Source organism: the organism of the source record quoted next, unplaced genomic scaffold, assembly GCF_019419815.1.
Source record: "Pyrus x bretschneideri cultivar Hongxiangsu unplaced genomic scaffold, Pyrus_bretschneideri_v1 Contig13, whole genome shotgun sequence".
NCBI lineage: Eukaryota > Viridiplantae > Streptophyta > Magnoliopsida > Rosales > Rosaceae > Pyrus > Pyrus x bretschneideri.
Window position 1 is genome coordinate 1,129,981 of NW_025999424.1, and position 22,519 is coordinate 1,152,499.

The following is a 22,519-nucleotide window of genomic DNA, read 5'->3' on the forward strand; positions in this document are numbered from 1 at the left end:
TGCATCTGTCGGGATTTTGGCCAAATGGCGAGCTTCTTTTCGGATACGGCCAAAAACAAGCCATCTCGTACAACCCAAACACTCAGAAGATTACTCAGCAATTTCGAGTTTATGGACCATTGCGACCTTACTCAAGAGAGCCTGGTTTCAATCATAGGAGATCAACGCGACGACCAAAGTATGTTGTTTGATATAGCTAAGGAAAGTGATGATCCAACTCTTCAACAACCTCTCATCTTCATGAGGATCGTTTAGTTCGTGTTTAATTTATTGACTCGTTGATTTGTTTTGCTGTTAGGTTGCCGAATTGCCAAAGAAATTGCAATACCTTCTTTTGCTTTGTTGATACGGTATTTGGCTTAGGCTTTTTTTTTTTCAGCGGAATACTTGATATTTCGAAGTATAAGGTATGGTTCTTACCTATTGGGACCAAAACATTAGCATGTATTTTTGTCTTTTAATGAATACAACGGTGTGTTTGTGATAAAGAGCGTCGAAATTGAGCTAAGAGACACAATAAACATGGATAATAACTTAGTATCGAACTTGCCCAATGCATCTCGCATGTTTCTTTGACTTAAACTTTTGAAGCGTCAATCCATTTGCCTCCAACCTGAAATCTAATTCACACATCCTCATTGTTTTCTTCAAGTTTAAGAAATGCAAAAGTAATGTATTTTACTTTCTAATAAAGACACTGGTAATTCAATTATTGTGAGGGTTTTTGGCTAGTGGATATTAGAGCCGGCAAATCAATCTATTATGCTGTTAATGGGTGATCATTCACATTCAAATAATTTAATTTTACCGTAATATAATAGTGACATTGATAATGATGATGATGGACCGTTTAATGTAGTAGCTCACCACCTCTCCCTTTAGTGTAGATAACATCGTTTGTCCAAAAGCAAAAAAAAAAAAAAAAACATAAATTTAAAACAAGAACTCAATGACATCACATCATATGAATCAAAGAAGCCGATCATGGACTTAAGTCGATTAAATTGCGAGCCACGCAATTTAATCGAAAGGTCTACGCAGATGATTTGTTGTTAATTTTCCATCTTCGATATAAAATTACACAGCCATAAATTAAAAATCATCATGCATTCATCGCTAGCTAGCCCGATTGAGGCCGTGCCTTTCCTCCTCTTCGTCTTCTTGGGATCGCCTTCAAAGTCTCCTTCTCCGCTAGCTATCCTAAACCTATACATCATATTAAATCCAACGAAAAAGGGTTTCCGTTGGCGTGTGGGTGATTTATACGCTTCAAGCCCTCTTTAAGTTATCTTAATTATAAAAATAAATAAATAATAATTTAGAAGAGTACAAAACAGTAATCAGGCGGGCGAAAGCAGCAATACAAAGACAGCGAGGCCCTTTCTTCCACTTCTTCTCCTTCTTCTTCCTCGTTCTCCCTCCGATACGACGTCGCTCTAACCATGTCTTACGACTACCTCTTCAAGTACATCATCATCGGCGACACAGGTCCCCCAATTCCTCCAATCCCTAGCTTTCTGATTTTTGTTGATTTTTTTATTTGTTTGTTTTGAGAATTGAGGTTTTAGGACAATTGGGTTTTGGGTTTTTGGTTTGGACTCTGTAGGTGTTGGAAAATCTTGCTTGCTGTTGCAATTCACGGATAAGAGATTCCAGCCGGTGCATGATCTCACCATTGGTGTCGAGTTCGGAGCTCGGATGGTCACCATCGACGGTCGTCCTATCAAGCTCCAGATTTGGGACACCGTGAGTTTCTTTTACTTCTGGTCTTGTTATCTGTTTGGTTGGTGAGAAAATTGAGAATTGGGTTTATGATTTTGTACTGCTCTTAATTGTTAATTTGCCATTTTGTAAGTTTTAGTTGTATATGCCTGTAACATGAGAACATGTCGAAGATTTTGAATTTTCGATTGACCTGGTGTTATTCGTGTTTGTGATAATGGAAAAAGTTCCATCTTCTTACTGCTTTGGACATCAAAATTAAATTTAGTTGATTTTGGCTTGTTGGGCAGGCATAGAACTGATGCTTTATGTATGTTTTCAGCTTTAGTTTTGTTGTTTGCATTATGTTGGTAATTCTCGGGTGAAGTTGTGTATTCTAAGACGTATTCGAGCAGTTGCGCTTAATGTATTTAATTCCAGACTTGGCGGAAAACCGAGTGCGTTCTAGGATTCATATAGCCAACCCAATTAATGGGATAAGGCTTGGTTGTTGTTGTTGTTGTATTTGTTGCTGTTTCTTAGTAGTGCTATGAATATGCTTAACTTCTGAAGCAAGGATCCTTGATTTTGCATTTCAGGCTGGGCAAGAATCTTTCCGATCAATCACTAGGTCTTACTACAGAGGAGCAGCTGGAGCACTTCTGGTCTATGACATAACCAGGTGGGCGGGTGTAAATTGTGTGCGTTTGCAACTTATGTCAGAAATGCATATGAATCACATACTGAACTTACGGTTGTTTCAGCTTGGTACCCAATATTTTGCATTGCAGTCCTTTTTCTATTTAACGTTATGCATACGATATTATGAACTTTGTGTGGTACATATTTATAAGTTGTTGCAAAGACATTTGGAAGTGACATTTTTTAAGCAACAGTTTGAAGCTCTGTTTAATGGGGAGCCCTGCGGATGCATATGTCTATTTTCCTCAATTCTGTATATATTACTCAACTAAAGACAGGAAAGCTAATAGAGATTGTTTTGTTCTCCAGGAGAGAGACATTTAATCATCTTGCAAGCTGGCTAGAGGATGCCCGGCAGCATGCAAATCCTAATATGACAATCATGCTCATAGGGAACAAGTGTGATCTGTCTCACAGAAGGGCTGTCAGCAAAGAGGAAGGAGAGCAATTTGCAAAGGAGAATGGGCTTTTGTTCTTGGAGGCATCTGCAAGAACAGCACAAAACGTTGAGGAGGTGATGTTCCCTCAACCAATTCAAACCAGTACTCTAATTCAGTGCATTGTATTTGTTACTTGTGATTGACATGCACAATTTAGAATGTTTAAGCTGATTAAGTAGCATATTTTCAGGCCTTCATAAAGACTGCTGCAAAGATTCTTCAGAATATTCAGGAAGGCGTATTTGACGTATCTAATGAGGTAACTGTCCATTCATTTGTCGTGGGAAATTGTAGGTTATGAGAGTTGGGACGTAATGCATAATTTTTCTTTTAATTACGTCCTGAGAAGGGATGAGTCTGCTTTCTTTGATCTCGTTAACCATAACTAACTTACTGGATCAACCGATCGTATAAATTTGACCTTGTAGCTTCCATCTAAAGCATGAAAATTAAGTTTTTTGTGATGTTTGCAGTCATCTGGCATCAAGGTTGGATATGGACGCCCCCAAGGTCAATCAGGCACAGGGTGGAACGGTTGCTCAGGGAGGCGGATGTTGCAGCTGATTAGAACCAGCTCTGTATTATGTTCTTTGGACATACTCTCCCAACTGTCATGCTGCTACTTTGTGAAAACATTGAATGTACAGATCTAAGTGCTTGGATAGATTTCATCTTCTCTTCAGGGATTCAACCGTTTTAAATGTTGAAATATTTCTAACAGTGGTAATCCCACGTTGGAAACATCGGTTAAGTTGTGCAACTGTTCTTTCTTTGTCTGTCTAATTTCCATAAATGAACGTGATGGCGTGGTTTATTTTTCGTTATGATCCCCGATGTAATGCAATGTGAGGTCGCTGGAATGGCCGGAGGCACGTCGGTGCCGGTATTCGTACCTTAAAATGCCTTGTTGATTCGTCGTTTCAACCTTGAAAAGATTTAGCTCCTAAAATGTTTGAAATGTTGAGGAGAGTTTTCCAACATAAGGCTCATGAGCAAAAATAAATCGTATGTGTTAATCACGTAGAACTCGAAAAGTATCGAATTGAAACCTTACAATCCAAGAAACAATGCAAAGAGAACAAGATTCAACCATAAAAGGTCCGTTACATGATTTGACTCCAAATGTCGTCCTACAAGCTTACAGCTCCTCCAGTTGAGGTATGCCAAAATCCATGAAAATTTTGAGCACTATGAATCGCCAAATACCTGCAAACGGATTGCGAAATAACATACAGTAGTCAACCAACAAATAACATACGGTAATCAACCTGGAAATAACGTATTATACGGGCAAGTATTGAGTGACGGATCAAGAAATAACATACAGTCGTCAACCAACAAAACGATGCTTACCGCTGACAGTACATCTTTAGAGAGCTGAGGTTTGGTTTTGGCAGCATTATTTGCAACAGGTTTCTTCTGTCTAAACCGGCGAATTACCTCATGTTCCGGCTGGCTATTAGGGAGATCGGGATTGCCCCCTGAATCTTCTTCGACCCTTTGCCTCTGTTAGAGAAGATGAAACCTGATTATATGTAACGGACTAGCTATAGAGACTTAAGAGAGGAAGGCAAAATTTCAATACAAATTGGTAACAGCTGCGCTAAAACATATTCCTCTCCTACTTTTTCAATCAAATGAACACTCTGCATAGAATATACGAAACTACCTTCTTCAATCTTTCATCTATGGCACTCAAAGCACGGGACTTCTCGACTTTAGTGAGATAGAAGTCACGCTCTTCTTAGCTAGCAGAAATTTCTAAAGCTAGTTTTTGCTCCCGAGTGGCTTTCTTGTAAGCTGCAATCAAACATTGCCGAATAATCAAGAACCAAGTAACGATAACGAAGCACAATGACAAACAAAAACCCAATCGTTAAGAGTCCGAACCAATCTCTTCAGTAAGATTATCCCACTTGAATTTACTCAAATACTTGATGTTCCAAAGATCGTAGTAGAAAGATGATCTCTTCTTCCCACCTAAACATAACAAAACAACCAGACAGTAGAAATCTTTCAGAGAAGAACAATGGGAACATGCGCATCGATAAAACAAGCTGTAAGATGTAAAATCCTCTAACAAAAGATTGTAATTTTCACATAATTACCTATCTGTTCACCATTTAACATATTAGCAACTCTCTTAGCAACCCTTTTGTCAGAAAATTCAACCCACCTGCATTTGCAAATAATTAGCGATTCTACGACATACCCATCTGAAAAATCAGATTTTTAATCGAACGAAGAAAACTAATTTAATGCTTTTTAAGACATACCCTTCTGAAAAATTTTGCCTCTGAAATTTACCAGCTTTGATTTGAACGTGACCAGAAGAATCTTGAGGTGCAAGATAAAGCCTTTGTATATCTCCGTACTGAGAGAGCATCTGGCGAAGCGTCGACGGATCCATGCGCGGCGGAATCCGACCCAAGTAGCAAACCCCTCGCTGTTTCTCATCCTTCCCGCCTTCCTTCATCGATTTCTTCCTCTTGTTCTTTCTCTCGATTTCCATTCCCAATTTCCAGCCCTAATGCTGTTCCCTTAAACCCTAAAACGCCGAAAAAGAGCGCGGCGATACGACGGCGGTGAAGCTCTTGCTCTGCTGCTCGGTCTCTGGGACTGTAACTCTCTCTCTCTCTCTCTCTCTCTCTCTACCTTCCAAAGACGGCTTCTTCTTTACGGGTTTACACATGACACGCACCGTTTTGTTTCTCCTTTATTTGACTGGGCTTTTACTGTTTTCCCGAAGGGCCCAAACTATAAGGTCGGGCCTTTTCTCAAGAGGCCCAGAACATAAGGTAGGGGCTTTGCTCATGGGATGAACCGTGTGCTTCGAAGGGAAAACCATAACGCAATTTTACTAATTCACATATTATAATATGAACGAAAAACTGTTGCTATACTTTTCTACCCCCGATATGTTACAAAGCTAAAGTGCGGATAACATTAACATATAGATACATGTATAGTAACACATATAACTACTGGTAGTGCGGTCACCACACTGACAAATTGCTCGAATTCGTGGTTTCAAAATTTCAATGAGAATTGAGCTTAAGATTGCAGGAAGAAAAAAGTTCATTATTCACACCACCCTTCATGCATCCAGAAAAAAAATTAACAATTAAACTTCAAAACGCGATGTACCCCGGCGTTTGGTAACCCTGAGCGTTCGATACCAGGACAAAACGATGCCTCGTTTCCTTTGAAACAACAATAATATCACTAAAACAGTGAAAGTCCACGAAATAACTACTCCTCGGAGCAACTTTCGTCATTGTTTATCTAATAGGTCGTCCAGGCCCCCTTCTGTCGCGAAGGTCATTGTAAGTCTTCGTAACATGTTGCAGTCGTGGATCGTCTTCAGGAATCTCACGTTTCTGCCATTTCAGAAACAGAAATGAAGGAAAAAATTGTTAAAAACACGACAAAGATGACGCATTGAGTCCAATTACGAGGATTTTTTTGTTAATCAGAGATGTACAAACTAATAAATCAGAAGACCAGAGACTCACTTTTAAGCCCTTGTAATATGCTTCTACGGAAAGAAATTGCGGAACTATTTTACGTGCATCCATCAGGTCCCATATATAGTTGGCAACGCTATAACCTCCGGTCTGCAAAAAAGAGCACGAAAGATTTATAGCAAGACAACCGAAACTAATGCAAAATTCAGAGACCCAGAACAGATGAAGAATTATGTCATTCTTTATAGCAATATAGCAACTAGAGATAACTCTTAAAGTTGCGCACCTCGTCACCAGCAGCTGCAAGGAGAAGATCACTCCCCATTTTCGGACTCAAGAAAAAGCTTCGGGAGTTCATATTCACCTGCGTTGGAACATGAAAATCATAAAATGATTTTAACTGAAGCCATGATCTGAAATATCAAAAACTTGATTTAAGAATTAGAAGTGTGCAATAGATCAACCATACCAGTGTTTCTTCGGCAATTTTCATTCCCTTGGGAGTATATCCAGTCATGGCCCCCTCCACAAGCGTCTACAGAAACATAGTTTAGCGTAAATTAGGGTACACATCTGAATGATAAAAAGACTAAGAACACATTAAGTGAAAAATATATTAGTTTTGTTTGGCAGAAATGCTAAAACAAAACATCAGAACACGATAAGTTATGATAAGAAAAGACTAAGAACAAACAAAAGCTAGCCAGACAACACAAAATCAAAGGAACAGTGTCTATATATGAGGAAAGAAAGTGATGTTTCATGAGTCATGACACGAAAATTGTGTTTGTTGCCTAACGCACCGTATATAGTTCTACTACAGGAGGCTTTCCTGACTTCATATAGTCTTCAAAAGTTTGAACACCACGGTCAATGTCCCCTGAGTGTAGATAACACCTGAATAAAAAAAAATAGCAGTGATGACAAAACGGACACAGAATGAATTGAGGTTATATTAATGCACGAGCAAGACAATGCCATCTTACTAAAACATGTAGTGCATTCTGATCAAAATTTTGTAATAAAAAGTTACTTACCTCATTATTTGCAACACAATAAATAAATCAGGAACTGTTCCGTCCTTTGCTAGCATCTCCCGAAGAGCTTCCATCACCTAGCATAGTTAACAGAAGTGAAGACATAAGAATAAACTTTTATGGCAAAGGGAAAAGAGAAGGGAATCTTATTAAGTAACTTAATTTATGATGGTATTTTTTATCTGGAAACTCAACAATACTTGCAATAAGTGGATAAAAGAGGGTAGTTTCAAACCATACGGTATTTCTTCATATTTTGATTTGCTACATGATAAAAGAAGATAACTAAATAATGCTAGGAAGTATGAATCATGAGAGGCAACAAGCTTTGTCATAAAACTTAAAAACCATGTAGTGCAACATCCATGCATAGAGTGTTAATCGTCAGGTATGGATATGGGTATTGCCCGATAACAAAAGAGTGAAAGTACAATATCAATAAACCAAGAAAAGAACCAGCAAGCAAACAAAATACACGTGGTTTCTTTAGTGGAGTTGAGCTGAGATAATCGAGATGTGAGATATTACCTCTACATTCCTGAGGTCTGCGCAAGCATGGAACGCAGCATGATACACAGTTAATTGCCTATTCAGAAACCCACCCCTATGAGAATATTCAGCAGTTGGCATATTATACAACTCTTCTTCCGTTACACCCATCATCACATTTTCAGCAGTCATACTTGATCCATCAACTGATGACCACTCTTTTGACCGCTCAACAAACTCTACAATCTTTGTGCAAAAGGAGAATATAAGAGAACTTTGAACAGAAACAAAATGAAAGAATACTTCAAAGCAGAGGGAAAACGATTAAATATTTACTTTGGTGCCGAATTCATCTGGTAAAGGGGTCTTGTTCCTAAGTGCAGTTACAAGTCCAGCGTAGCAGAACCTGTTTAGCCCAAGACCAGCAGCAGTCATGTCACGGACAATTGCATACCTGCATCAACAACACAAAGCACATTAACCACATGAGGAAAAATCAACCATTGGAAAAACGAAACAAGCACAGAAAACCAGAGCATAAAAGAAGAAGCATACACTCGATCTAATCTGCCAGTAGCTGCACACGCATTGAGCAGACACATGTAGGTCTGTACCTTGGGTGACACTTTATAGTTCTTCATGTCTTCCAAAATCTATTAAAATATATCACATCAAGACATACCCACATTCCCTTGTTAATGATCAGACAGGCTAATCAACAGCGAAAATCCTAAAGCACATCACTTTATGGCATACAATAAGCAAAAGCAAATCAATTTGACGATCAGATATTCGGTTAACAATCCAACAGAATTTAGCGGGTGGGATCTAAGCCGCTTAAAATGCAATGTATACTATGCATCGATGTACAATATAGCAGTAATCTTATAAGTAGGCAGTAAAAAGCCGCACCTGAATCGCTTGATCAGAGTGCTTGCACTTCCCACACAGTGTGATCAGAATGTTGTACATATTAACCTACGACAATCCAATCGAATCAACAACCAAACACTCGCATTTCCGATATAACGAAACGAAAACGCTGATACAAATTTAAACAAATGACATACATCAGGGGCCAAGCCCATGGATTTCATCTGGTCAGCGAAGAAGAAGCGTCCTGCAAGCTCGAACCTTTGAGGGTGCCCAGTATGAGCGACCGGAAGGTGTCCTGATCGGGCTGGACGCCGTCGAGCATCATATCCTCATACGCATCCCTCAGCAGGAAATGCTTCCTCTGAGCGGTGAGGGAATTGAAGACGCTGTTATACTCCGACAAGTTGTTGGCGTAGTTCCTCTTCGCGTATTCCTCCGTCGTCGCCGCCGCGAAGTACCTCCGTCCCAGGGCTCGCAGCGCCGGCCGGCATTGACCTGCAGCAGCGTGATTTAGTATTAACATTCAAATCTTAAGGTCTCTGGCTATGGAGGAGATGGACCTGTACCAGTAATGGATTGAAGGAGTCTCATGGTTTGCTGTTTCTGACTCGATGTGTGACACGGTGAGTGAGTGAGTGAGTGAGTGACCGAGCGAGTCGAGTTACTCTGTTTCTAAAACCCCACAAATGCAGAAACCCTCTTCCCTTGCTGCCTCCGTCGTTTCCTTCTATCGTTCGCTGACTTCAACAGCTAAACGCACCGTTTTTCATGCGACTTTGCGACGTGGGATTCTTATGGACTGCTTGAAATGGGCCTTTGTTGAAATGGGCCTTTGTATTAGAACTCCTGATGTTATCGTGGTCTATGAAGCCCAAATACCGAGCTCAAATTATATTATGCCCGTTTGGTAGCTAGGACCGGACATAATTAGGGTATGGCTCCATCTAGTGCCTAAACAGTCAATAATGACGTTTGTATACAACAATATATTTACACTAGATAGTCGATAATCATTTGATCAAACTGATACTAACCAAATACCATTGGTTTAGATCTTAAACTACCTAACAGAGAATTCGAATTTTAGTGCAAAGTATGAATCATGCGCTCATCTCACTGACTCGCCTCACTAAAACCTAGCCATTGAATAGCCAGATCTTTCTTTCTTTTGAATAACTCAGATTTTCAAATCCGCTGACTACTGGATGCAGAGATCCAGAGAAGATCTCAATTCATAATAGAGTATAGGCATATGAATTGATTGATGACCTTCAACAGTGTCATGTACTCATTGCCCTACATAGGTAGCAATAAGCATATATTTATTTATAGGCCATAACATGCAACCGCCTGCTGCCAAATCCCTTTCATATTTATTTGTGTTTGGTACAAACTCCAAAGTATACAAACAGTGCATGTGCATAATAAAATCTTGATTGTTTTGATTCATTTAATCGAAGAGTTGGTTGTGATTAAGGGAAAAGGATCCTTGTCCGATTCTTTTTGTGGAGATTTGAGGGATCCATCAATCACAGTTGTTCATTGTACATCGTGCGGTCATAAATTATTTAAATTTAAAATTGAATAATATCTAACAAAAACTGACTACACGATGTATGATGAACGACTGTAATTGATGGATCCCCTGAATCCCCACAAAGAGGATCCGGTGAGGATCATTTTCCGTGATTAAATCCCAATTGCAAATTGCGAAGTGCCAATGTCCCATATTGTCGAGAAATTTAAGAGTGTGCCAAGAAATTTAACAGTGCGCCGAGAAATTGAACAGAGTTGGTTGTGATTAAATCCCAATTGCAAATTGTGAAGTGCCAATGTCCCAATTGCAAATTTCTTCATTTTGTCCTATAATATTAAAGGTAATATTAGGGAGATCAAATTTTTAAATCAACTTATGTAAACCAATAATATAGTTGTTGATGATTGGATTATTAATTAAGTGTTGATTAATGTGCTTATTTCTTATTAGTAACACATCATTTATTTTGCAAATTTAATTTAAAATTTTGATCTCTCTAACATTATTCTAAAATTAAAGGAACTTAGATAATCACTTGTTTAATGAACTTTTGGTGTGATAATCTTTGTATTTAACCATTTATAATTAGTTTATGTAAATTGGTAGACATCTTTTGATGTACCGGAAATACAAGGTAGTAGATGACTTGTTATAATATAAGTGAAAAATACATTAAAAAATATAACTACATCACCTATAAAAATTTCTCGTAAATTGGTGAGAGTCATTTCCCTTAGAGGACCCTCTAAAATTCAATTGACAACAAACTTACAACTAAAATCCAAGTGATCATATAAATGCGATATTCTAAATTACGAAATACACGATTCAATCTTAAATAAAAGTAAAGGAGCGAGCACACTCTTATGATTAGCTAGCACAACTCAAATCTGCACAATATGCTGAAAGTTTTTTGTATTATTATGTGCTTATGAGCATTATACATTAAAAAAAACAAAAACAAATATTATAAACAATGCTAGCCATGAGGGAGTGCAGGTGGTGCCATTATCGGTCCTAAAGGATGGAGGTGGTCTCATCTCCGACCCTGAGGGGGAGAAGGTGGTGCCATCGTCGACCTTGAGGGGTGTAGGTGGGTGCCAGTGCATAGGTCCCGACCTACGCCCTGATTTTAATTTAAAGTACACAAATATAATCTAACAAGTACTCTTTGATGACCGAAGGGATTAAGCAATGTTGTGGCTTGGGAGGGCATAGGGTTTGTTGAATTGAAGGGAGTTATGAGTAGGAGTGCCCTTGTTGTGAAGGGCCTTCAACGGGGAAGGGTTGATCTGCAAGAACAAATAGTTTCCAGCAAAAAGATCACCAAAGTGTGACTGCCCTTCTTTAAATCTCCTCACCACCTTTGCACACAGAGCAGAAACCACCTTCACCTTCCTCCTCAAGAACAACAACCTCCTCAGGCTCGGAACTTTGAGCTTGAACGATTTCCTCCGAATGTGAGCCCTTCTGAACGATCTGAACCTGCACCAACTAGTAGTAGTATTGTTTGTCCTTGATCTCACCACCACTCGGTTCTTTTCGAAATCGAACTCCTCGTCGTCGAGATCGTCGTCATGTCTGAGTCTTTGGTAAGCAGGGAGCTTGGTGGAAGAAGAAGATGAGGTCATTGGAGAAAACTTCAAATGTTGTTTGGATTTGGATAGGAATTGTGAGGGATATGAGGTAATGGTGTTTGTGTTGAGTAGTTGGTTTTTTTCTTTGGGTTAGGGATAATAATGTGATGGACAAAGAAATAGGTCGTTCGAAGAATGCATTCAATGAAAAAACAAAGTGGCCGGTTATTTTGAATTTGCATCCTCTTCGGATGTGACTATCCAGAGCCTAAGAACCAGAAAATTTGGATTGTTCAAGAGAGAGATTCGAGGCCTTGGCTTGTGCGAGGTGAGTTAGCGAAATAGTTAATGAAAACCGTCGAATACAATTTAAGTGGTCAGATTTCCTGCTTCTTAACCTCACGATAGTGAAATCCAGGGAGGATCTTTGGCCAATTATTTTTTGGTAGCAAACAAGCAAAGCATTTGAGGTGGTGAGGTGAAGTTAACGCTTTAATCAAATACCAACCGTTTCATGTATTGGTATAGCAACTAGAGAATCGACCAGTTGGTTCACTCAACTTCAACCATCGCCACACGTTCTCCACATCTGAAAGGATTCAATGCCCAACAACTGACTCCTCCCGGAATTGCGTTACTATTTGAGCTGACCGGCTCATAAATGGTCGTCGTGTAATCTGGTGCACATCATATCAAATTACTTCCTAATTAATACCTCGTTCACTCATGTTATAACATTAATACTTATATTATAGTTTGTTACACATAAATTAGTAATAACAATAAAACGAGATATGATGATATAGAGATAAAGAGATAAAGACAACCTAACTTTAACAACACGAGTGTCACCGATTTGAAGAGACGTGACACCTCATCTACTCTTTCTCTTTCAAGCTTCAATCCACCACCGATGGAGAAAGAAAATGACCATACCAAACGCATGAACGGTGAACCCCTTATTTCCACAACTTAGTCATACGTGTCGACTACCTACAATCTGCTTTTTTTTTTTTTCCTTTTTCTTTTATGAAAGAAAAAATAAAAGTGCCTCAAATAATTGTATAAAATCCTTGAGCCACGGGTATGTAAAACTATGAGGCCTCGTTTGGTAAGTTGACCTATACAAAACTAGATTAGACATCGAGGATTGGGGCAAAGATCGAACTTTGAGTCATAGACCTTTTGACCCATGTCTAAGTTAATTCAATTTGCACTATCCAAGTCGATTCCGTGGGCCTAATCAGGAGAAAAATTTCGGTAGAGATACCCAACGAGCCATTTGAAGGAAACCTCTCTTAAAAGTATAGCAACTAACCTATGCCGATTTTGACGGACTGTGCTCCACCATAGTGACCTCCTGTATTTTGGTCCTACTCAACGCCATAATAGTCCGACAGGTTTGAGAACTCTCCTAGTGATGCAACTGTCAGAAACACAGTTCAGTACATACAATTGGTTGAATCTTCTTTTTTTTTCAAGTTTCCAACCAATTGTTTTATTACACTTAGGTTAGGTTTGTGATTGCTTAATTTAAATAAATAAATAAAATAAAATAAAAAAGCTGCTATGAAAAAAAGCTAGAGTGTAAAATGTATTTGGTAGTAATATTAAATATAAATGGTAGACGTTTGGGACCAGGTTACTATTATTTCTTTTTCTGCTTTTGTGTTAAGTGTATTTATTTTTCTTAATAAATGATTTGCTACAAACGATTTTTTTTTAGAGTAAACGTGACACAATTAATTACTCATATTTTTGTTTTATTTATTTTTTGTAAAGACGAAGAAACAAATTCTTTTTTCTTGCCTATCTACTACGGTGACGAAGAATCAAATTATCACTATATTTATTCCTTTTTCTACTTCTTCTTCCAAGTGCCTATGGATTAAGCAGCAGTTCAAAAGTTTAACCTATTCGGAAATCTCCGAATCTACGCTTATTTTCAACTCCCTGAAGCATTTCGTCGCTTACTACGTCCTTCCTCGTCCCTGTGTGCCTAGGTATCCACCGTAAGCCTTTCCTCGTTTGAACCTCGCCTTAAGTGCTTTTTTTTCAAATCTCGGGTCAAAATAAGCAGGAAAGTGGAAGCAGCAAAATGCTGCTTCCTAAAATAGCTTTCTAAAAAAAATACCAGATGAACAGTAAAATTTAAAGAAAGTTTCTCAACCCAATAATACCCTCTCCATTTCTCCATCTCCCTCCCTCCAATCGCATCTGGGCTGATGCCGCATCAGATTGGGAGAGCCTAGAAGGGAAGATTGGGTGCTTCGAATCCACATCACTGAAAGTGAACTTTTTAGCTTTGGTATAAAGAGAGATTGTGTAAAGTGGAAGCACGGCTACTGTTTTATTTTACAGCAGTTTATTCTTACAGCACAGCAGAAACAGCTTTTTCAAAAAATACAGTAATACCAAACTAGCTCTTAATGTATCGAACTGTATTCCCAACACATTGAAAATCTCTCATCCATCCACAAGAAAGTCCACCTCCGTGAAAAAAAACTAAGACCGGCATCTACAGAGCAACAATCAAATTGCAAAAATGTAGAGACGGCAGCACTTCACTTCGTTTTCATTTTTTTTTTTAAAACAACCAAAAAAATCACCAGAGTATTCACTCACATCTGGATCATCATCATCATACGCTGGATTCGACCAACCAATTACCAAACCTAGCAACCTCCTGACCACCTAAAGCAATGGATTACAAAGAATGTGATTGAAAAAATAAACAAATACACACAACGTCAGCCAACTCCGGCATGAAAGCACGTCGTCGTTAATACAGTTTTATCCGGGTTTGGATTGCGCTTCGGCATATTGGGCACGACTGAAGATCTTGTCCGCATTCGCAACATGTCTGCACCGAAAACATAACACTAAGAACACGGTACTAAAAATATGATCGTCTCAACTCATCTTGAAACTATAGTTCAAAAATGTACCTGATGCCCGCAACCAAAGGCCATGTCTTTCGGATTCGTAAGGCAAATGGGGCAAACCTGTTCAACACCATATAAAATGTTAACCTGCGAGAGTGCTACAAACGCATCAATACAGGATTTAGACGTGGCTGCTGAGAAGTTTGCATACCTGATTATCATACGTAGAACTGGGAGCAGGTGGAGCTGTACTGACGGAACTGCTGTCTCCATAATAAGGAGGAACACTTGGCTCGTAACTGGTATGGGAAGGTTTTGTGAAAGATGGCGAACTGAAACTGGTAGCACGGGAAGTTTTTGAGCTGCTGAAAGATGACGCTCCATACACAGGAGGGGGGAGAGGAACCTCTGGGGAATATTTCCCTTCCGACCACTGCCCATTTCAAGAAGAAGAAATTTTGTCAAAAAATTACAGGAAACATAGGTATTCAAAAAGGGTTTAGAGATGAGAAATAAGGACTGCATTGTTACCCCAATATATTGAGCTCTATTGTTGCTTTATACTGAGCAGGAATTTCCATCAAGGCTGCTAGAGCAAATTCGGTCTCCTTTCTTGACGGTGGCACATTCTTTGACATAATTTGCGTAAAATTCACAAACTACAAACAATAAAACAAATGTGCTTCGATTAAGTATTTTCCAATAATCATAAACAAAGGATCATGAGTCACATAAACAAAATTGTATTATTATGCTGAGAACTTACTTGGAAATTATCAAATGCCCGAGCAGGAATATTGTCATCAAATTCCTTCATCATGTCCCAGGGCCCATCTCCAACACCAACTAGAATAATTGATAGAGGGAGCTTACTGTGATAAAATAAGTGTAGACGATAAGTAAGGGCCGGTCAAAAAACAACATATATTTAGAGAAAGAGGAAGGGGGGTTGGGGGAATATCACACCTTGCAGCAACAATGGCATTAACCGTGTTCTGTTCCTGAGGGCTCAGCCTGCCATTCTCAGTATCAACGCTTCTAGTTACCTAAGGCAAAACATCACAGTACGTCAAAAAAAAAAAAAAAAAAAAAAAAAAAGGGGGGAAACTTGGGATTACAATAGAATATTTCCACTTGCAAGCCATCGTAAAACAAGAGAGCAAGGATAAGCAAAGCTCGTTACGCAACTTATGATCTAAGAAGTAGCTAGTGAAGCCACCAGTACAAGATCTAGAGAAGATGCTATTATTATTGCATAACCCACATGTCTGACCGACCTCTTAACTGATAAAGTTTTTCATGATTCATTTAGAGCAGTGACCATTAGTGTGTTTTGAAACTAAAAATACAAAGCGCACTCCTGAACTGTGCTAGACTCTAAAACCAAAAGGCAAAGAATTTTGTGTAGATGAAACAAGATTATATCATGGGCGCATGTCTGACCCTCTAATTGCATACTTCACTAAGTACAACAAGAATAAGGCAAGTTACCTGGCCATCTGCAATTATCAACAGGACATGGTATTGGCCAGCACTCTCCTCAACAATGGTCATGGCCTGTTCAATTACAGGTGCAAATGAAGTCGGTCCTGCCAAACATAATGATAATAATGTAAGATGACTGATTAGATGATATAAATGACCACGTCAAGAAATAAGTACTTGGGAAGCAAGAGTTAAACCTGCAAGCCGTAGCTTGGGAACAATTTCCTTGTAGCGAGCCAATACTTCCTCAAATCCATTGCAATATCTATCTTCATAGAAACTAAACACATCTTGATCATGAGTTGTCGCTGCAAAATGAAAAAGTAATTATTAATATTCCATGTTTGAAAGAACAAAATCTTAGACAAACAAATCGACATTATTATGAATAAAACCTTACCATCCCCAAAGCCGAAACAGGGAATGAGGTTATCCTCATCAAAAGCAGCCAAGGTTTTTCCAATAATGGATATCGCATGTTCGTAGGGATTTGGCCCGTTCCCAATGTGATGCAAGCTTTTTCGGTTAAATGACCTCGCACCTGTTTACACAACCAATTTCAGTATCCTCCACATCAACAACTACAACATACACTAAATTATTATATGAGATTAGATATTAAAGCGCTTAACCTGTCCATTCATTGCTCTTTGTGAAATCAATACCAACGATAAGATTGGAAGACTCGAGACCAGCACGCGCAAGAGCCTCTGTCACCTGAATACAAGTACAGTTGAGTCGACATAATTAAAAATCGTAGGCAATTAATAAAACTTTAACCAAAAACAGGGTAAGCTTGCAGAAGTTTCTGCCGCTGCAGCGATAATCTTACTTCCTCCAGGGAATGGTAATTATCAGCAATTCTGGAATATCTCCTATCAAACGTCTTCTCCTGAGCCCGAGGGGCCGCAGGAGCACTGTACACGGGGGCATAGTAAGGCTGTGCTGATTGATAGGATTCCTGGGGTGGTGGTGGATAACTCTGACTTCCTTGACCATATGGAGGTTGAGCATATGACGTTGATTGACCTCCTGGATGCCCGCCCCATGAGGAGCTCGAACGAGAAGATGAATTTTGCCTATAGCTCCCCTCTTTTGAACTTCTCCCACCCATTAACTCAACTCGGAAGAAAACCCCAAAATCTAAAAGGAATCCTCTTTCCCTTCCTTCACAATGCAATCAACCAAACGACTCGAAATCCGCACCTACAAAGCAGCCACAACAAAACGCAGAAAACAAAAACTTGGAACTCCAATCAGCACCTACAACGCAGCCAAGAAAACCCAGAAAAACGAAAACTTTGGATTCAAAATCCGCACTTACAAGGCAGCCAAAACAAAACCCAGAAAACGAAAACTTTGAAATCAATCCTGGCAGGCGTATATATATACCCAGAAACAGAATTCGGACTAGGTAAGGATTGGGAAGTCTCTAAGAAAGTTCGTATCCAGTTTTGCAATTCTGAAGGGGGTTCTGGAAGGCTCCAGGAAACGAAGTTGGACACGACTCGTTCGCGCAAAATCGAATTCACAACCGACTCAAACGAAAGAAGCCCTACTCTGCTAAGTTTTCCACGTTTGCCGAAAATTAGGCGCCAAGTGTCGCCTTCCACCTCAAGCCACAAAAATGTCAAAAAGGAAAGACCTTGATTTCTCACCCACCAACCCAAAAACTCCCCAAATCAAAACGTATCGACTTCAATTACTTATCACAATCCAAAAACGGAAATTCATAAATTCTCAAAAATTAAATCTAAATCTAAAATTCAAGAACAACAGGAAACACTGAACCATCCTCAGGAGAATCAGAGCGACATTGTCGAACAGACTTAGAGATCTCGATCGTACGTACCTGAGGAAGAAGGTGGGCTCTGAAACATGGCGAGCAGTTGCCAATGGAAGACTTGCAGTGGTGAGAGAGAGAGACTCTGAGTTGGGTTTAATTAGTAGATTAATGGGGTGTTGGTGGATCTAATTATTGGATTATAAAATATGATTAGAAAAGTGGGAAGCTTTAACTCTACTTTTCTGGGTTCCCTTTTGAATATTTGAATATTCGAGAAATCGGAACCAGAGGAAAATCGGGGGATGGGCACATGGAAGTTTCGCCGAAGTGGGTACCGCAATAATGGCCGTTACTGTTTTTGGATTCCGTTTTTTGAAAACGGAAAATGGAAAGCTTTTCGGGTCCTGTTTTTGAAAGAACTGTGATTTGAGTCCACGGAAGGGATGGGGATGATGATGAGATGCGTGGTTTTGTTTGGCTGCGACTGTGACCTCACAATCACGTCCACCGTACACCTTACTCTTATCTTGTATTCTCAAGAGGATAATATTTTTTTGTTTTGGTGCGTGTCGTATTATCTATTCAGTTGTGATTAACGTGTCTAGTTGTGCCTATTATGTCAAAATTGAAATCATTTTATATCATATGTTTGTTCGAAAAAATGAATGATTGTGACAACAATTAATATATTTTAATCAATGAATTTATATCATAAATAGTTCTTGAAATTGATCTTTACCATCAAGATGATCTTTGAAATTGAAAATTAATCAATGTAGTTCTTGAAAATAGGTGTCGCGAATCAATATGGTCATTTCGTCATAATTCTGTTAAATTTTTCTTTTTAAGTGTTGATGTGCCACATAAATGGCCATCATATGTCTTTTTTTTTTTTCTTCTTATAAATGGTTCTTGAAATTGACACACAACATTAAAATGGTCTCTGAAATTGAAAATTGATTAATGTAGTTCCGCAAGTAAGTGTCTCAAATCTATGTAGTCATTCTGTCACAATTCTGTTAAGAATTCTGTTATATACTGATGTGACACATAAATGGGTCACACAAGTCTAATTAAATTTAAAAAATTACAAATAGGCTTAATAATTTAATAGTTAATAAAAAAATTGTCAATCTAAAAACCCAATCTTGCAATCATCTTCTATCCCAGTCTACATTTCTCTAGCTCATTCGCTCTCTATCCTCTAAAAAAATCTCAAATACTCCTATCATTACACACTTCAACACCTTTCACTGAATTGAACTAGATCGAGATCACATTTGGTGACGGCTTGGCCCATTAGCAACGACTATTGGGACATCACCATTAACATTTAGGCGATCAGCATCCTCACAACTGTGTGTCCATTTTTGGTTGAAAACTATTTCCACACCTTCTCTTAAGCCTTGGTTAAGCCTTGTGCCTTTAAGAATTTATGAAAGAGATCTCTCTTTGGAGCGGACCCTACTATAAGAAAAAAAAATTCCATTGTACAAAAAGGGTATTTAGACAACTTTTTTAATTAATTATTAAACCACGCATCAGTACATAACAATTTTTTTTACAGAATTGTGGCGGAATGATCATATTGATTTGCGACACCTATTTTCAATGCTTATATTGATTGATTTTCAAATTCAAAAACCATATTGATGGTGTGGGTCAATTCCAGGGACTATCTTAATGGTGTGGGTCAATTCCAGGGACCAGTTTTGTGTTACATCAGTATTTAACAAAATTTTAAATGTGATGGAAGGACCAAATTTATTTGCAACACATATTTTTAGGAACTGCATTTATTGATTTTTAATTTCAGATATCATCTCAATGATGATGGGCAATTTCAGAGACCATTTATGATAAAACATTCTAATAAATTGACTCAATTGAATAAGAACATAAACCGACTCAATTCTGTATTTATACCTTTCGAATACGTTAGTCATGGGTGGCTGGATAAGTAGATAAAACTATACTTGCATCTATCCATAGATGCACCTTCTTGTCCACACTCTTAACAATAACGTATTTTTAATGTACAAATTTTATAACCAAAATTGTTTATGTTCTTAATCGTCCTCGAAAGATTCTATGTGCGAAAAAACAAATTAGATAAATATAATATAGTTATCTGTGTGTACAAAATAAGTGGACACTTGTCATGTAAATGTTAGTTGCTACCAAAATAAACTAAATTTAACTTAATGGAATAAAATGCACAATTGCAATTATAAAATTCATATGAGAAAAATACATTAATCGCAAGTTGGTGGACAAGGTGGTCCATTCACGAGAAAGATTAACATGAAACAAGTTCATTGCTGCTAAAGAATTTCAGTTCATTAAGACGATATCATGTTTATAATTTTCTCTACATAATCAAGTATTTGTACACCCAAGTTGTGACGATAGCCTATTTCATAAAAGTCTCTCTCATATGCCTTTGAAATAAAAGGAAAACTAATGAAAATAGTTTGAAAACTTTGAGTTTTAACAAAAATGACAAAAATGTGTTGTAAGCGAATAGTACCAAGACTAACTTTTTAGAGTAAAAATATAATTTTTTATTAAAATGAATAGTACCGGAAGTGTTTCGTTAAAAATTCGTAAAATAAATGCAAGTATTTTCAAATAAACGCACTCTAGACGTGGACACAAGTATTTTCTTAAATTTGTATCATTCCGTCAACACCGTCCATGTCCTTTGGAACCCGAACGGAAAATCCTTCCATCAGATTTTTGTGCGTCAAGGACAGACACAGTCACGGCAAATTGTCAAAGACGGACGGCCACGGCAAATTGAGAAAGACTTAAATATTTATGTGGTGGGCATTTAAAAGGACTTTAACCATTTTCTTTTATTTTTTATGATAATATTTTATTTTACATGAAAATGACTTTTGCAATATTAATAATTTTAATTGTAATGACTTGTATAGTCGTATACGAATCGATGTTGATCGGAAATAACTTACAAGAAGGCATCATAGGATGCTGACACGAGGAAATGAATAAATATGCTTCTACTAGTTTAAAAATTAAAAAAATTAAAAAAAAAGAAAAGAAAAACACAACTTGTAACAGTGAATAAAATTATAGTTGACTTTTATTGATAACTATCTTTTAACAATGCATTCAAAATCACATCTACCGGCTCATCAAATTCAAGTTAAAAAATAAATAAATAAAACATTAAAACATGAAACAATTTTCTTCAAATATTTATTTGATCCGCCAATTTATTTTATTTTATTTTAATTTGTTATCAAATGATCTTTGTTAAATTGAATGTTAGATTTGGACGTCGTCAGGGTTTGAACCCACATCGTGATACAAAAGCAATACTCTTCTCCAGCATTATGGAAGATGACCACTTGCATTGATCTAGCAGTTTAAAATTAAGAGAGTAGATTTTACATTGTTGTATAAACCGAGCTTATTGTCGTAGGCGAATGAGGATCAACTTCAGATCCTTTAATCATGTCCGTTCATTGTACATCGTGCGATCATAAATTATTGTAAATTTTTTAATTTAAAATTGAATATAAACATTACTTGACAAAAAAGCTGACCGCATCATGCACGATAAATGAACGTGATTGGAGGATCCTCATAAAAATGATCATAAGAGGATCCTCATACGTTGTGGACTTGAAATCTCCTGTAGGCTTTGGGCCACAGAATGGGCCTCACACAACACAACGTTCCAAATATGGCCGAAAAAACCAATGGACTTCTGAAGCAGGCCCGTCCTATTGGCTGCACACAAGGTACGGTATTTTTCAATGTTTACAAAATACAGAGTGATACGACACATGTTATTACATAATTGATATTTTTTTTTTAAATATCTCCACTTATATAATTGTATATAACGTATGTATCCGTATTACAACGATTGACAAATCTCTCGCTGCACCCGCAATTCACCTCAGTGGACCCTATAAACCCAAAATTCAATTACACCCAAGTCGCACATGATTCTCCCCTCAACCAAATGACCTTATTAACCCCAAAGATTCCCATCCAATTTGCAAAAGTTATAACATACCCCTGAATTATCGGTTTTGCTGTATATTCCTTCTAGATGATTTTAAGTTTTCTTGTGTGAAATTCTAGATTTTTAATTTAGTTATGTGTTCCTTAACTTTTTATTTGCGCCTGTATTTGTTTTGATTCTATTTCACATTTATTTATTTTTTTCGGATTAATAAAAAATTACATTTTATTTGTGACTACAATCAAACAAAATCACAAATTACAAAGTAACGAACCCAATACCTTCAATTTTTTCTTTAGCATCACGAGCTCAAACTTTATGGGCATAATTGAATTAAAAGTTGGGAATGCAAGGTAAAATAAGTTTAAAAGTTTAGACAATATTACTAATCTAAACTACATATTAATAGAACTATCTTTATCAACCAAAATAAGATGAAAAAAACTATTTAGTCTTTCAGTACAATAAAAAAGTTAAGAGCAATAACGTAATTTCACAAAATAAATTTTTCCTATATTTTTTTTGTTTAAGCCTCAC

At 37.7% G+C, this 22,519-nt stretch overlaps 5 protein-coding genes across 5 annotated transcripts; 1 reads left to right on the forward strand and 4 right to left on the reverse strand.

Moving 5' to 3' along the window:
- Window positions 1-1,146: 1,146 nt before the first annotated feature.
- On the forward strand, window positions 1,147-3,613 carry LOC103960961 (ras-related protein RABB1b). The gene is given in 7 exon segments (XM_009373461.3): window positions 1,147-1,488; window positions 1,607-1,746; window positions 2,301-2,383; window positions 2,713-2,917; window positions 3,034-3,102; window positions 3,317-3,363; window positions 3,365-3,613. Coding segments are annotated over 7 exon segments (633 nt in total). The 5' UTR covers window positions 1,147-1,442; the 3' UTR covers window positions 3,408-3,613.
- Window positions 3,614-3,838: 225 nt separating this feature from the next.
- LOC103959704 (pentatricopeptide repeat-containing protein At4g35850, mitochondrial-like) lies at window positions 3,839-9,442 on the reverse strand. Its single transcript, XM_048578834.1, is given in 18 exon segments — window positions 3,839-4,049; window positions 4,197-4,349; window positions 4,513-4,643; window positions 4,734-4,823; window positions 4,952-5,019; window positions 5,120-6,223; window positions 6,359-6,460; window positions 6,597-6,674; window positions 6,780-6,845; window positions 7,114-7,207; window positions 7,348-7,424; window positions 7,876-8,082; window positions 8,173-8,290; window positions 8,392-8,489; window positions 8,749-8,814; window positions 8,907-8,953; window positions 8,956-9,207; window positions 9,279-9,442. Coding segments are annotated over 13 exon segments (1,329 nt in total). The 5' UTR covers window positions 9,304-9,442; the 3' UTR covers window positions 3,839-4,049; window positions 4,197-4,349; window positions 4,513-4,643; window positions 4,734-4,823; window positions 4,952-5,019; window positions 5,120-6,124.
- On the reverse strand, window positions 3,860-5,355 carry LOC103960962 (pre-rRNA-processing protein esf2-like). The gene is made up of 6 exons (XM_048579332.1): window positions 5,120-5,355; window positions 4,952-5,019; window positions 4,734-4,823; window positions 4,284-4,368; window positions 3,986-4,049; window positions 3,860-3,892 (listed from the first exon to the last, which is right to left on the reverse strand). Exons 1-6 carry the CDS (start codon window positions 5,353-5,355, stop codon window positions 3,860-3,862), a joined length of 576 nt encoding a protein of 191 aa, XP_048435289.1.
- Window positions 9,443-11,149: 1,707 nt separating the features above from the next.
- Window positions 11,150-12,044, reverse strand: LOC103960965. The gene has a single exon (XM_009373465.3). It carries the CDS (start codon window positions 11,878-11,880, stop codon window positions 11,437-11,439), a length of 444 nt encoding a protein of 147 aa, XP_009371740.2. The 5' UTR covers window positions 11,881-12,044; the 3' UTR covers window positions 11,150-11,436.
- A 2,108-nt stretch (window positions 12,045-14,152) lies between these two features.
- On the reverse strand, window positions 14,153-18,394 carry LOC103959707 (E3 ubiquitin-protein ligase RGLG2). Its single transcript, XM_048578835.1, is given in 13 exon segments — window positions 14,153-14,689; window positions 14,775-14,831; window positions 14,923-15,116; window positions 15,119-15,144; window positions 15,243-15,370; window positions 15,478-15,583; window positions 15,678-15,757; window positions 16,203-16,300; window positions 16,394-16,504; window positions 16,597-16,737; window positions 16,829-16,913; window positions 17,029-17,402; window positions 18,049-18,394. Coding segments are annotated over 12 exon segments (1,389 nt in total). The 5' UTR covers window positions 17,311-17,402; window positions 18,049-18,394; the 3' UTR covers window positions 14,153-14,608.
- Between the last annotated feature and the right edge of the window lie 4,125 nt (window positions 18,395-22,519).